This window comes from Xyrauchen texanus, chromosome 4, assembly GCF_025860055.1.
Source record: "Xyrauchen texanus isolate HMW12.3.18 chromosome 4, RBS_HiC_50CHRs, whole genome shotgun sequence".
NCBI lineage: Eukaryota > Metazoa > Chordata > Actinopteri > Cypriniformes > Catostomidae > Xyrauchen > Xyrauchen texanus.
The window spans coordinates 3,162,455-3,177,321 of NC_068279.1; the positions used below are offsets into that span (position 1 = coordinate 3,162,455).

The following is a 14,867-nucleotide window of genomic DNA, read 5'->3' on the forward strand; positions in this document are numbered from 1 at the left end:
GACCGCTACCAAAAGGGACCGTCACGTGATGCTTGTTACTTTTTTCAGCACTGGCTTGGATACGCCAATCACAGTCATTTATTATTATTGGATGAGGATTTAAAAAAAACAATTTTTATAGAGACTGCTGAAGCATATTTCCATTCATAGGTATGAATACTTGCAATTATCAGTTTTTATAAACAAAAATAACTATTCTAAAGTAAAATTGTCTCCAATGAGATATAAAACTTTCTGGTCGTTAAATGCGAATGAATGGAGGACTCGGATTTCTGAGCGGCCCAGCGCCCCCTGGAGTGAAGTGTAACAATACATTCAGTTTTCATTGTATTTTTTTTTATATTTTTTTTTTTGTCAAATGAAGCTGAAATAAATTTTTGCTTATCGTTTAAAAACGTTGTAGTATATCTTCGAAGTTTTGGTGTGAATTGAGTGATTATTGTTTTTTTACAATTGATAAAAATGATATTTTTTGCATTAAAGATATTATCTGTTATTTTGAACACGAGAATAAAGCATTAGTTTGTATTGTTGATTTTTATATTCTTTTAGCGAAATTTTATTTGCACAAGCAGAGCTACCCAGGCTCACTGAGTTCTTAGTTGATGTGGAGTACTTGGTTAAATCTTTAAAATTGCTCATGAATAAGAAATGTTCTTCTTTTTTAAGATATTTTGATGACATTTTTATGAGTCGTGAACCAGAACAAATTTTACGTTTTTTTTTATATTTATTTATTTTTCTGGGTTTTTTATTTATTTATTTTTCTTCTATTATTATTATTGCCTTTTTGTATATGCAATTATAATTATACACTTGTTCACTTTTTTGCCTTCACAATAATAATAATAAAAAAAAAGGTGTCACCTTCAGATCTTTGAGAAACGGCCAATGAGGCTATTTACAAATTCAAATTCAAAGTGGCTTTATTGTCATGAATGCAAACAATACAATATTGCCAAAGCAGAGATTGCGTAAAAACAGAACTACACATTAATCTATAATTACATTTAGTTTAACAAATTTAACAAATATTCAAATAAATACAAAAACAAGATCAGAACTGATATTTACACTGTCTATCAGAAAATTAAATATGCCGCTACAGCACGTGACATTTCACCGGAAGTTTATGAGCTGGCTAATATTATTCCGGAAGTTGTAATTTAAAAAAAACAAATCTTAAGTCATCTTTATTACCAAAAAAAAGGATACAAATCACAAGTGACTTATCAAAATATACATAACAATTTTCAAACATAACAAGTAAACAAAATACAAGAGTTTTGCCAGGGGAAGTTTATAGGTCATTATAACGAAACAGACATCCGGAAGTTGTAATTAACGTTCCACGCATATAGCCCATTGACAAGTTGAATTTGCATTCCACTCCCCCCGATATACAGGTATAAAAAAGGGAAGCCAGCAGGCAAGTTCATTCAGGTTTGCACTGAGGAGCCGAGACATGGTTCCGGCCTTAACAGCGGTCAAGATCTGTTTGTGACAAGAGGGACACGACGTCTCGTTCCCTCCATCAGGGAACGGAGGTTACGACAGTAACTAAGACATTCCCTTTATGTCACTCACTCGACATTGTGTGGATGAATTGACATCCATAAACCAAACGCACAAAGACTGAACTGGTCACTTGAACTGCCGATGCAGGTGTAGGCAAGCTAAATATATAGCGTGCCTCCCAAAAAGCAAAACATTCCAGGGGCAGGAAGTGTCAGGTAGGTTTATTTGATCTGACAAGTAGCCTGACCAATCATACGCCTCGGGCAGATATTAGCACCGCCTATTTGGAGCGCAACAGCCAATCGTGTTGAAGTATCGGTCCTGTATGAATTTGAAGAGGACGCGCAGGTTTATTCGTGATGCTTTCGCCAGTTTATTTCTCTAATTTTTTAAATCAATTTTCTTATAATCTTTACTAAATTTTATATTCATAAATTACATTTTTATTTTATGTTTTCGCCAGGTTTTTCTCTCACATTCATTCCATCTGGCATACTTGCTAAGTACATAGAATAACTTTGATTTTCTCTTATTAATTTTTATCCTCCCCTGCATTTATCGCTTTTAGTTTTCACTTATTTGATATTATATTTTATAAATCATCAGTAAAAGTTAATATTATTGGCTAATTAAACTGCACATGTCCTATTGCACTTGACTAATATATTTAATTAGATTTGACTTATAACCACTCCTAATAAATTGCATAATTTATGTGGTAATGATGCAGTTTTTGAAACTATGCCATAATGATTCCATGACACAGTTAGGCTGAGCTGGCAGTTTTAATGTTTAATTAAAAATATTTGAGTATTAGTCCAATTATATTTCTTGAGACTGCCATCTAGTGTCTGAAAAATGCTATTAAACTGAAACTGATGGACAACTCCTCGTTGTGCAACCAAACAGGATTCCAGAACGAATAAAACATTTATTGCTAAACATATCTCTGTACAAATCTCACAAAGTTCTTCTATAAGAAGAAAACACAACGAAAGCGTAACTGGACAATGGGCTCGCCCGGAAAGAAATGTTTCCTGATCAACGGATCGTACGTAACACGAGAGTCCTGTTGAGGTAGTGATCAGTCCAACATGTCAAATCCTCATCTGCTGATAAACACAATTAATTATATATATCTTTCCAAATGTCTTTTGAACAATATTTTTCAAGGCCACCCTGATTTTAAGTATCAATTTCCATAAGATAAATTCTGACCAAATTTTCCATGGAGAGGCAAAACTTTAATATATTCTGTGTTTGCCAACCTGATTGTCGCTTGTTTGTTCTGTATAGAAACTCATAAATGCACATTAAAAAAAAACAATGGAAACCCTATTTACAAACTACAACCTAACATAATCAAATGACAATAGACAAAAGCATGTTTGAAATGTTCTGTAGAGTGTTATAGCAGCTTATAACACTTGCATGTCTAATTCAATATTTGAAGAAAAGCCCAGTTCACTTGATTTAAATCTACAATAATATAAACTTACATTTTATTCTCATTAAGGGTTCATTAAACCAAATTCCATGCAACTACAAAATACCACAGCATATGAGGCACTGTTGTAAGCAAGGTTTGTGGTTAACATGATCACAAACAGACCATAATAATACCAGACATCCAACCGTCCATTCACATGCTGTACATCAGATCCATACAATAATACATGTTTACAAAAAGTCTTTTCTACAAGTACTTTGCAGCCCTTTCAAAAGATGCCGTTTTTTATTTCGATTTTTACCACTTTCTTGTGCTTTTGTCCTATGAGAAGTAGAACAGTAAAGATGTGTCCACTGTTTTACTTCTCTACAGTCTGAATCCATATATATATATATATATATATATACAGGTCCTTCTCAAAAAATTAGCATATTGTGATAAAGGTCATTATTTTCCATAATGTAATGATAAAAATTAAACTTTCATATATTTTAGATTCATTGCACACCAACTGAAATATTTCAGGTCTTTTATTGTTTTAATACTGATGATTTTGGCATACAGCTCATGAAAACCCAAAATTCCTATCTCAAAAAATTTGCATATTTCATCCGACCAATAAAAGAAGTGTTTTTAATACAAAAAAAAAAAGTCAACCTTCAAATAATTATGTTCAGTTATGCACTCAATACTTGGTCGGGAATCCTTTTGCAGAAATGACTGCTTCAATGCGGCGTGGCATGGAGGCAATCAGCCTGTGGCACTGCTGAGGTGTTATGGAGGCCCAGGATGCTTCGATAGCGGCCTTAAGCTCATCCAGAGTGTTGGGTCTTGCGTCTCTCAACTTTCTCTTCACAATATCCCACAGATTCTCTATGGGGTTCAGGTCAGGAGAGTTGGCAGGCCAATTGAGCACAGTAATACCATGGTCAGTAAACCATTTACCAGTGGTTTTGGCACTGTGAGCAGGTGCCAGGTCGTGCTGAAAAATGAAATCTTCATCTCCATAAAGCTTTTCAGCAGATGGAAGCATAAAGTGCTCCAAAATCTCCTGATAGCTAACTGCATTCACCCTGCCCTTGATAAAACACAGTGGACCAACACCAGCAGCTGACATGGCACCCCAGACCATCACTGACTGTGGGTACTTGACACTGGACTTCAGGCATTTTGGCATTTCCTTCTCCCCAGTCTTCCTCCAGACTCTGGCACCTTGATTTCCGAATGACATGCAAAATTTGCTTTCATCCGAAAAAAGTACTTTGGACCACTGAGCAACAGTCCAGTGCTGCTTCTCTGTAGCCCAGGTCAGGCGCTTCTGCCGCTGTTTCTGGTGCCTGTGCACAGTTGCTCTGGATGTTTCTACTCCAGACTCAGTCCACTGCTTCCACTGAGGTCCCCAAGGTCTGGATCGGTCCTTCTCCACAATCTTCCTCAGGGTCCGGTCACCTCTTCTCATTGTGCAGCATTTTTTGCCACACTTTTTCCTTCCCACAGACTTCCCACTGAGGTGCCTTGATACAGCACTCTGGGAACAGCCTATTTGTTCAGAAATTTCCTTCTGTGTCTTACCCTCTTGCTTGAGGGTGTCAATGATGGCCTTCTGGACAGCAGTCAGGTCGGCAGTCTTACCCATGATTGCGGTTTTGAGTAATGAAACAGGCTAGGAGTTTTTAAAAGCCTCAGGAATCTTTTGCAGGTGTTTAGAGTTAATTAGTTGATTCAGATGATTAGGTTAATAGCTCGTTTAGAGACCCTTTTCATGATATGCAAATTTTTTGAGATAGGAATTTTGGGTTTTCATGAGCTGTATGCCAAAATCATCAGTATTAAAACAATAAAAGACCTGAAATATTTCAGTTGGTGTGCAATGAATCTAAAATATATGAAAGTTTAATTTTTATCATTACATTATGGAAAATAATGACCTTTATCACAATATGCTAATTTTTTGAGAAGGACCTGTATATGTGTGTGCTGAATCTCACAAAGCCGGTCAAGAATGTGTCCAGATCATTTTTCAACCCAAAATAAAAAATAAATAAATGTTATTTTGCATTAAGAAATGAAGTAATTTCTAAGACCATTGAAATGTTTAGCATTATGACCTCATGATAATTCAGCCCCCCTTATTACCATAATGCAAAAAATCTCATTGTCATTACAGTAATGCGAAACAATGACATTATAAAAGGAAAATAAATGTCCTGCCTTTAAGATGATTTTAATTTAAAATAATGGTAATAATTGAGTCGGAACAGGATGATTCTCCTTATTGAATTACAGTAATGAGAATCTGCATTAAAAATAGGAATTACACACAAACTCAAAGCAAAACGGATGCATTACTGTATTACTGCAATGAGAATTGGGAGGGAAGTGTGCTTAATTGTATTAAGTATTTGAATGGTCCTAAAAAATAGACTTCTTTTGCTTTACTAAAAATACAATTTACTGTTTTGGCTTTTAATTTTGGGGTGAAATTAGACATGTGTTCATGAGCTATACAGATTACAATTATGGCACATTAAAAAAAAAAGGTATTTGGGGTGAAATCACATCATATACAAGAACTTGTCAATACTGTTTGCAGAAGGAGAAAGATGAAACTGTCAATGCCATTTATGCAACATTATGGGAGGTTATTTCTTCAAAATAACCCTAATAAATCTTTATGGTTTAGCAGTTTCATGATTGAAATAATCTTTGTTCTCATCAAATCCACAAGTGAGCAACCAAATTATAGAGATTTCCCAAAGTGTTAGTGCCAATTACTCAATCAATGGCAAATTAAACCCTTGAAGTAAACCCTGTATAATGTTGCATTGAGGTATAATTCTATGTACATAAGAAAATTATACGTACATTTTTAACTCCAAAGCGCTTGCTGAGTGTTAAAACCTGAATTAGAAGAACCATTCAAGGCTTTTCTGTGAGATTTGAACAATGTGGTATTGAGTATTTATTCCTTTAGATACACTAATCACATCTGAGACATTAGAATTACATTAAAGTCAACATGAAATGGCATTTGAATCCCAATTTACTTCTATAAAGGTGTCAAACTTTCAAGAACAAATGTAGGAAGGGACTTGACTTTATACACTGGACATTTAGTGGATCATGTGCAAGGATGCTTATGAGCAATTGAATAAGCGAGTAATCGTTCTGCACCAGTTATTGACTATTAAAAACATCCATCCATCTTCAACCGCTTATCCGAAGTCGGGTCGCGGGGGCAGTAGCTCCAGCAGGGGGCCCCAAACTTCCCTATCCCGAGCCACATTAACCAGCTCTGACTGGGGGACCCCGAGGCGTTCTCAGGCCAGTGTGGAGATGTAATCTCTCCACCTAATCCTGGGTCTTCCCCGAGGCCTCCTCCCAGCTGGACGTGCCTGAAACACCTCCATAGGGAGGCACCCAGGGGGCATCCTTACCAGATGACAATTAAAAACACTACTCAAATATTGCAAATTGATTTGTCTGCCGTGGGCAACACTGAATTACACGGTACTTCCTCTCCCAATCGCTCACCAAATCTCACAGTTGCAATTGAGTCCATGGGGTTGCTGTGGATGGGTGTCGTCAAGGTGTTGCATAAGAGAAGATATAATGGCGTCTGTGCTTTCGAAAGCAAAGCCATGTGTGGCAATAATTGTAATATTTTGATTCTTATTAATTCTACTCTATTCGTTTCTTGTTGGAGTCATGCAAAACCAACGGATGAGGATCTGGTTTTATGGTTGAAAGAATAAGTGAAGCGTTACAAGAAACTCGGATTAACAACTTTTGAAATTATACAAATGTGTGTAAAGGGACAAATGGAAAGGAGGAGGCGAGAACCGGCTTGACAATATAATAGTTTAATATAAAACTGAAACAAAAATACACAAACATACAAAAGTGTCGGACAGCTTTCTGTAAATCTGTCTCTGTCGCACTGCAGCTTCCTGTCGGCCTTTATCCCTCTCTAAGGCTTGATTAGCCTGATTAGGGGCCGGGAGTGTGGAATCACGACCCGGTCCCGCCCTCCGCCCTGCCACAATGTGATATGCATTACATAAATACCATCACTTTTGGTTTCAAATGTAAGGTCCAGGTGCGTAAAATAGTTTTTTAACCGTTTACATTTTTTAATCTTTTTTTATTAATGAATATTGTTCATTTAATTTTTTCCAAGAAGAAAAGCATAGTTTGTTGAAGTCATCTTATTTTGAAACAGTTCTTGGTAGCGTTTGTGAATCAACTAAATCGAAATTTCACGTACGTGTTATACTTTTTACATTTGAACTTGCATTTTATTTAACGAGTAATGAATTACTCATTTAATGTGGGTTAGAGGCAGAGTACTTGACTACAAAATCATTCTAATGGTAACACTTTTTCTAATCCAATTGTAACTTGCTATTATTGTAGTAACTTTCATTACATTAAGGTGCAATATGTAACAATTAATGTAATATTTGCCTTTTTTTTGCCAATGTGTGAACGGCTTGTAACACAACTAAAAAACGAGCCCTTCCCGGACTTCCAAGGTTGCCTATTAAAGCCTGTAGACTGATTTTCATGTGAAGGGAGCGGGATGCTTTTGCCGGGAAAATCCAAAGGATGTGACGTTTATGCGCTCTCCCGAGAGCCTTGCATCAGACAGTAATAGCTTCTCTTCCGCCATTCAACAGCGACAACAAACTGTAACAGTAGGTAACGTTATCTTCAAGGTGGAATACAGCAAACGTCCGGCTCCCGGCACAACACCGACTCCTACACAAATTCAGAGTAAGCCAAAAAAACTAACATTTATCTACTGAATCCCATCTGGCTAAGCAGGAACACGATCGTGGTCGAGCGAAAACTAGAGTGAACATCGGCAGGGCATTTGATTCCTGGAGGAACCTTCGTTCAGTTTTGGGGGTCAAACCCGACCCTCAATTGGTGTTCTTCTTATTGGACAGGTAAGCTTACATAACTGTAAATCATGTGAAATATAGTGCCATAAGGATTGATCTGTATCATTTTAGCTAACTTGATCTTGCCTGCTAATGCTGACGAATTGCAATCTACCTCTACTTATCTCTTTATGCTAAAAGTCAGGTACACAGGATAAATTTAAGCAAATACGCTGGTTTCTTATTCGCAGTACAACATGTGACACACAAAACATACAATAGTGCAACATATCTGCAGTGCAACAGTAAACTGTCTGGTATTGTTCAGTAGTATGTAGCTGTATGTGTGTATCAGTATGCTATCGCTATGTTAGCTGATAAGTAGTTTTAGTTTATTCTCAAAGTTTGTAGTAAATCAATCATAACTGTGTAATTTTAATTATGCTACCTCATCTGTCAGCACGATGTCAGTGAATCACGTTCAGTATCTTTGTATGTTACGTCATTGTTTTGGATGCTCGCTCGCTTGAGTCCCTATGGAGCACGAGCAACAGGTAACTGCTGCAGTTCACTTAACGGCCACAGGTGTCAATAATAACAAGGGTTTCTGAATCTTACATACAGCACCTTTCAGCAAAATTAAATTGTGTCAACTAAAGTAGCAAGATTTCAGAATGATTATATTAACTCCAACAGTAACCTAAAACAATGACTAAATCTAGGTGATGTCAGCCAACGAGGAATGCCGTTTCAGAGGCAGAGCCTTTTTTTGCATTACAGTTTTTACAGCTATGACATTTTGGAATAGTATGCACTGAAGAAATATGCAGAGTGAATTAAGAAAGTAAATAGGGTCAATTTTGCTTTCATGTTGACTTAAAAGTTTAAACCATCCCATCAGGAGAAACCACAAGTCTCTATTCAACTGTAAAGCCCAAAGTTTACTTCGGCCACACGCAAACGCTGAGCGTCCACGTACAGGATGCGTGCCGCAAATCTTGTCATCAGCAGGGCGCTGAACAAACACAGCCCAATTTTTCTAACCGCACATCTTTGATAGTGCAGAATGCTCATGCGCCTGGAATTAATTGCACTAATTAGTGTGTCCACAAGGTGGCAACACTCACATTTGAGCCTTTGTTGTCATGAAGATGTGTTAGAAGAAGATGTAATCCCTGCTAAGCAACAGGAGACAAAGGTAAAAAACTTTTTTCTGTATGTAGACGCTGAACGTTTGCGTCAAAATCTAAGTATACTTTGGGCTTAAATGTTATATATCAAGATAGTTTGTAAATTGTACTTGTTTAGCAAGACCAAAGTAAATTATTTTCGTGGTTATTACTACAGTATATATTCAGGTCACGAGACAATGCCCACATTCCCGGATGAAGAAGTATGTTCTTCATCAAATGCGGTGCATATTCTGACAGTTCACAATTTCAGATGCAGCCTTTGTGTTTTCTGAGGTACACCTGAACAAAATCTCCCAGAGGCCCTTTGTTCAAAATTGAGGTGCTTATTTTAAATAGTAACCAAAGAATCTCTATCTTTACTCTAGGCTGTGGATTGGTTTGGCATTCTGGTAATGACACCCTCTCATGCGCTCTTACAAGGAGGCGGGTTCCACTCTGTTTCGTCGTTTCTGGTGGGCCCTTGCACATGTGGAGGTATGGCGGTTGAAGCTGTCTCTCCACATGAAACGTTTCGCGCACATGCTGCACTCGTACGGTTTAATACCAGTGTGGATCTTCATGTGGCCCACCAAGTGATGCTTCATCTTGAAGCTTTTGCCACAAACGGCACACCCAAATGGCCGTAAACCCAGGTGCATACTCATGTGGCGGTCTCGCTGGCTTTTGTGCGTGAAGCTCTTGCCACACTGACACGGATAGAGCTTATAAACCACAGAGGCAAACCCAGAGTGAGACGTTTGCTCGTTTAGGCCACTGTCACTGTGGGCTGAGGCCTCCTCGTCTTTAGCAACAACCGTAACTCCATCTAGTGGCTGTTTATCCTTGGATGTTAGGTTGGGGTTCTCGTCCGCAGCTTGCGAAAAGCCTTCCGTGGAGGTTCCGTAGAAGTCCAAGGGCTCTTCGTAGGAGCAATCTCTATCCAAGCACTCCTCAAGACGTTTCACTAGTTTCTCATCAAAACAATCCTCAACGATATTTGGAGTGTGACAGTTCTGGTCCGTATTAGCTACTACGGTGGACTCGTCGCCAAACAGACAGGGTTCTCGATTGGTCCTCTCTGCTTTCACATGCACCTTTTTCCTGTGTCCCATAATGCTCGGTGGTACATAGGCAGGTCTCGAGCACTGATTCTCCATAGCATCCAATCCATTCTCACTGCACGGATCTTCCGGAGAAGAGCAACTAGCACTTTGTAAAACAGGAATTGAAATCCCGTCTTTAACTAGATCTTCCTCTTGACATGAGGTCCGGCCTTCATCCTCGTTATCCGTGCCATAATCGTCCACCCTCGGAGACGTACCATATTCAAAATGCCCGCCACGGTTGCTTTTCTTATGTCCCACTTCTAGAAGCTCAGTACATTTGTCAACCACGTGCCACATTTGCAGGAAGCTTGCAGCAGTGAGGAAGGCCACCACCTCGCCGGATGGCACAGAGAGCGCTCCTGTGTAGCAGGACAAGAGTAGCTGCTCGAAGACGCCAGGATGCATGACATCTGGCAAAACCACCCGGGCGCTGTTCTTCAGCAGCACCTGATCACAGAAGTACGGCGAACTGGCGGCCAGCACGGCGCGGTGAGCCCGGAACTGATGGCCACCTATGGACACGATGAGGTCACACAGTTGACCCCTTTGACGCTGCTGGTTCAGTTTCTTCAGAAGGGAACAGGAAAAGTCAGGGAACTCCACATGGAAGGAGTTCAACTCTGTCTCCATGGTCTCCCAAAATCTAAACGTTCTGAATAAAAAGACAGAACATATTAGTGTTTATAATCAGCTATAGTAGTGGCGCTCTTGTAACTGGTGGGTCGTAACCCAACAATGGGTCGCCAGTCTGTTCAGAACAGCAGGTAGAAAACAATGCAAAAATGTAAATAATAAAATGCAAATAAATGCAAACCATTACATTTTGCATCCTTAGAGAAGGAAAATAAAAAAAGCTCAACTTCCAAAATGCAACAGAAAATGCTAGGGAAAAGCTAGTAAATCACACTTTTCCTATTCAGCCCATGTAATTTTATGGTATTATTGTGCATACATCGGGTCTTTAGTGACCCAGGACCTCATTCCACCCCCCGTAACTCATCCATTATTTGGACTTGTGCCCACACCTCATTAATCTTCCTCAACCTTTCTCATTTGAATAGTGTAACACACACAAAGATAGGCAGAGCTGCAGAAAATATATATAGGGAGGAACACATCAGCGCCACAGTAATTGACTTGATTTACATTTGACATTCATATTTGATGAAGAAGCAATGTGGAAGTAAACTATAGCAAGTTTAACACATTAAACACAGTATGATTTGGCTTTTGTCATTTGGGCATACTACTGAAATTATGTAGCCTTAGTTGTACATCTATTTAAAATTAAAAATAATACATATATACAAGAAAATACATATGTGTAGCACACGTGTTATGTGTAGATAAATATGTGTTTGACAGACAGTTGAGTCTCATGAAATTTCAGTGTTTTCATTGTTCTATATTTGTTGCATCATCACTTTGATAGATGAAATATACAACATCAAAATATATCAGCACATACTCTATTCTATTACTCTCTAATTGTCTTGAAAATTCAACACTATTTGGACACTGTACATACTGGGTCACTAAAGACTTGAGGTATGTAATGTTTGGTGAAACACCCATGCATTTAAAGGTTATCAAATTTCAATGTTGGAATTTAAGGACATTTTACTTTTTTACAAGAAGCAATAAAATTATTTAGTTACTTTTCTGGGTCACCACTTGAAGTCTGATGGAAAATCTAGGACTAAGCTACATTCAACACTGATCTTATTTACATTTTTAGATAATAAATGCCAACAAATGACCCTACCAGTGGTGTGTCCACCCAAATTAGACCCAGGCCCACCCAGAGTATTAGAGATTATTCTCCGACTTCAAATATATATTTATTAAATGGTTTAAAAATGCATAAATTCTGATTTCCAAAAGTGTGGCAGAACTGTTTGACTGTGCCGCTTCACTGTTGTTTAGAAAAAAATGTTGGGCGAAAACTTGGCCCATCCATTTTTAACGAGGCCCACCCAAAAGTAATTTCCTGGCTACGCCCTTGGACCTTACCCTAACCACTGCACATCCAGATGTCTTTCATTATGACACAGATCCAACATGATACATATTTAAAATATATTTGATCTTAATAATAAAAACGTGCAAATATTCACCGTTACTTAACGTTTCTCCTGAAAAAATACCATTGGTACTACAGTAAAACGTAGGTAACTTAAAATTAGCCAACACATAACCAAAGCATTCCTTAAAAAGATGCTGCACAAAACGGCATAACACTTTTACAGACCATAAACTGATTTATTGTGGGTTTCACTGCGGCAACAATAACTATGGTGTTTTGGCGGGAACTAAGGTTACCATGGTGACTGGAACGTTTGTAAGGAATTCTAGAAATGAAACGATGAGATACATCTAATACCAGTGCTGGGTAAGTTACTCTAAAAAGTTATTAATTCCTAACTACTAATTACATCTTCTGTAGTGTATTTAGTTTACTGTACTAATTACTCTGTCTGTAAAGTAATTGGATTACTTATTACTTTCTAAAACCTTTATCAACCTCAACCAGATGAAAAATACAACGATAGACACAAAACTGTTCTTATAATTCTTTCAAATAAATCAAATAAATTATTCATGAACTGGCCAAAGAATTTAAGGGGGCGGCGTTAAATTAGAAAACATATATGTTTAACATTAGACATTAAATTTAGATTTTAAATTCACTATTGTTTTAAATATAATTGTTCTAACTGAAAATTAAGTGTTAGCTTACTTTACTTTTTTCAATGAAAATGTAATTTAATTACAGTAATTAATTACTTAGTATTGCATTACACCCAACACTGTCTAATACACATTCTAAAGCCCACAGCGGCTAAAGAATCCTTCCTTTGCAAAGTTTGAGGAATAAAATTAAAATCATAACAACGTAGCTATTTTGATAGTCGGAGAAAAAATATTTTACCTCTTTTGAAGTTATCCTCTGTCATAATTCAATATGTTCAGTAAAGCAGAGATCAGGCTACCCAAAGGGAGGAAACATATACATATCAGGCTAACGTGCTATGCTGCTCGTTAGCATCAAACTATAAAGACGACTTCCTAGATTTTACCAGACAAATATTCTTGTGCCTGAAACGGACCCGGACATAATAGCACAGATTTCACGTACAACATCATAAACAGCTTCTATTACCGTTTCCTAGATCATTTTGTCGGGATTCTGAAAGCTAAACAACCTCCTTCCGAGAGCGACAGCGTAGCGCACCCCTTACGTCATCACGCACAGTCGCGTGGCTCAGAGCAGAGATTATTTAGCAGAGACGGGCCACTTCTATTTAAATGAATGAGAGAAATTGGAACGCTCACTAATATATATATATATATATATATATATATATATATATATATATATATATATATATATAGATCAGTGTGCTCAACCAAGGAGTTCAGAGCGCCCAACGGTCAACGGGTGTAGAAACGTTCAGACCAGAGGCGGCAAGAGCGTCAAAATTCGCTCTGGCTGCCCTGCCAACAACGCTATCGAAAATTCGTGGACGCTCTGACGTATTTGAAATAGGCGGCAACGTTCGTTGAGAATACTTGGTTTTATGAACTATATTTAAAGGGGCCACAAAACATCCAGACATGTCGACCGGTATCTTTTTGACGACATATCACAAGTAGCGTATATCCTCATGAAATATTTTAATATGTTATTATATAATATTATATAAACCATAATATCCACTTCATCAACTCACCTGGCACTCCAACAATTTCAGACACCTTTGTCCACGCATCGTTGTTTTATTTTATTTATATCCCTGTAAGCAAACAGGGACAGATCAAATATTACGGGGTAACCCGCCACGGCAATACTACTTTTCTCCTCCATTTTGTCTTCGGAACTAATGTTTGGTGGGAACCAAAGTTTACACTGTTGCGCTCTCCAGACTTCGCTAGAGCGGAGCACTTCTATATTCCAAATGTTGCCGCCGAACCGCGTCAAAGCTCATTACTATAATATTGGCTGCACTTGAACTTTCTTCTGAGGCCCACAACGCCCAAGACTCGCCGCGAGAGACGCTGGCTGTCATAGAAAATGAATGACTTCCGGTCGATTGGACGCTCTCGAGGCCTCTGGTCTGAACGCACCATTACAGTTAAAATAACCAATCACCTTTTAGATACAGACATCACATGTCAAGCAACTCTAAAACGCGCATGCGCACTAGTTATACAAGCGGGGGAAATTACGTTTTTTAGTGTAATATGAGGAAAATAATCACAATTAATGATTTCAGTATTGTCATATTTTACTAGTGGCTTGAAATATGCTCTTTGACCGTAATATTGACCAAACATTTTTTAGATTTTGGGAATTTCTCCATTCAAGTTGCCAGGAGTTGCACTGGCATGAGTGTGTTCCAGAGATGGCCTGACTTGCTAGAGTGACTTTGCTCAGAAATAATTGTAAACAAACACGCCCACTTTCGGCTGTTTGCCAGACTGATGTTTAGTCAATAAGCAGCACTCGGTGGAACATTTGTTATTTTCTCCGTTATGTCTCGTCTATCATATCATGAATGAGCTCCATGTGTTTCAATATCAATTTAAAAATCTTACATTAATTGGCATGATGTGTATTTTTTTTTTTTTTACGCGTAATATTACAATAAGCATCAATACAACTGTCAAAAACTGCCACAGAAATAAAGTAATAAAGCACAGATGTGGGTGAAATAGGTTAAAACTACCTTTA

General features: G+C 37.9%; 1 protein-coding gene across 3 annotated transcripts; it reads right to left on the reverse strand.

The window, feature by feature from the left end:
• Nucleotides 1-6,618: 6,618 nt before the first annotated feature.
• Nucleotides 6,619-14,250, reverse strand: zbtb43 (zinc finger and BTB domain containing 43). 3 transcript variants are annotated; one of them, XM_052125394.1, is made up of 2 exons: nucleotides 13,867-14,250; nucleotides 6,619-10,784 (listed from the first exon to the last, which is right to left on the reverse strand). In XM_052125394.1, exon 2 carries the CDS (start codon nucleotides 10,760-10,762, stop codon nucleotides 9,461-9,463), a length of 1,302 nt encoding a protein of 433 aa, XP_051981354.1. In that variant the 5' UTR covers nucleotides 10,763-10,784; nucleotides 13,867-14,250; the 3' UTR covers nucleotides 6,619-9,460. The 3 variants fall into 3 exon arrangements, 2 of the variants coding, with proteins under 2 accessions (XP_051981354.1, XP_051981355.1); XM_052125395.1 differs by lacking the exon at nucleotides 13,867-14,250 and adding an exon at nucleotides 13,296-13,442; XR_007970436.1 differs by lacking the exon at nucleotides 13,867-14,250 and adding an exon at nucleotides 13,065-13,442 and having other exon boundaries at nucleotides 10,766-10,784.
• Nucleotides 14,251-14,867: the final 617 nt, after the last annotated feature.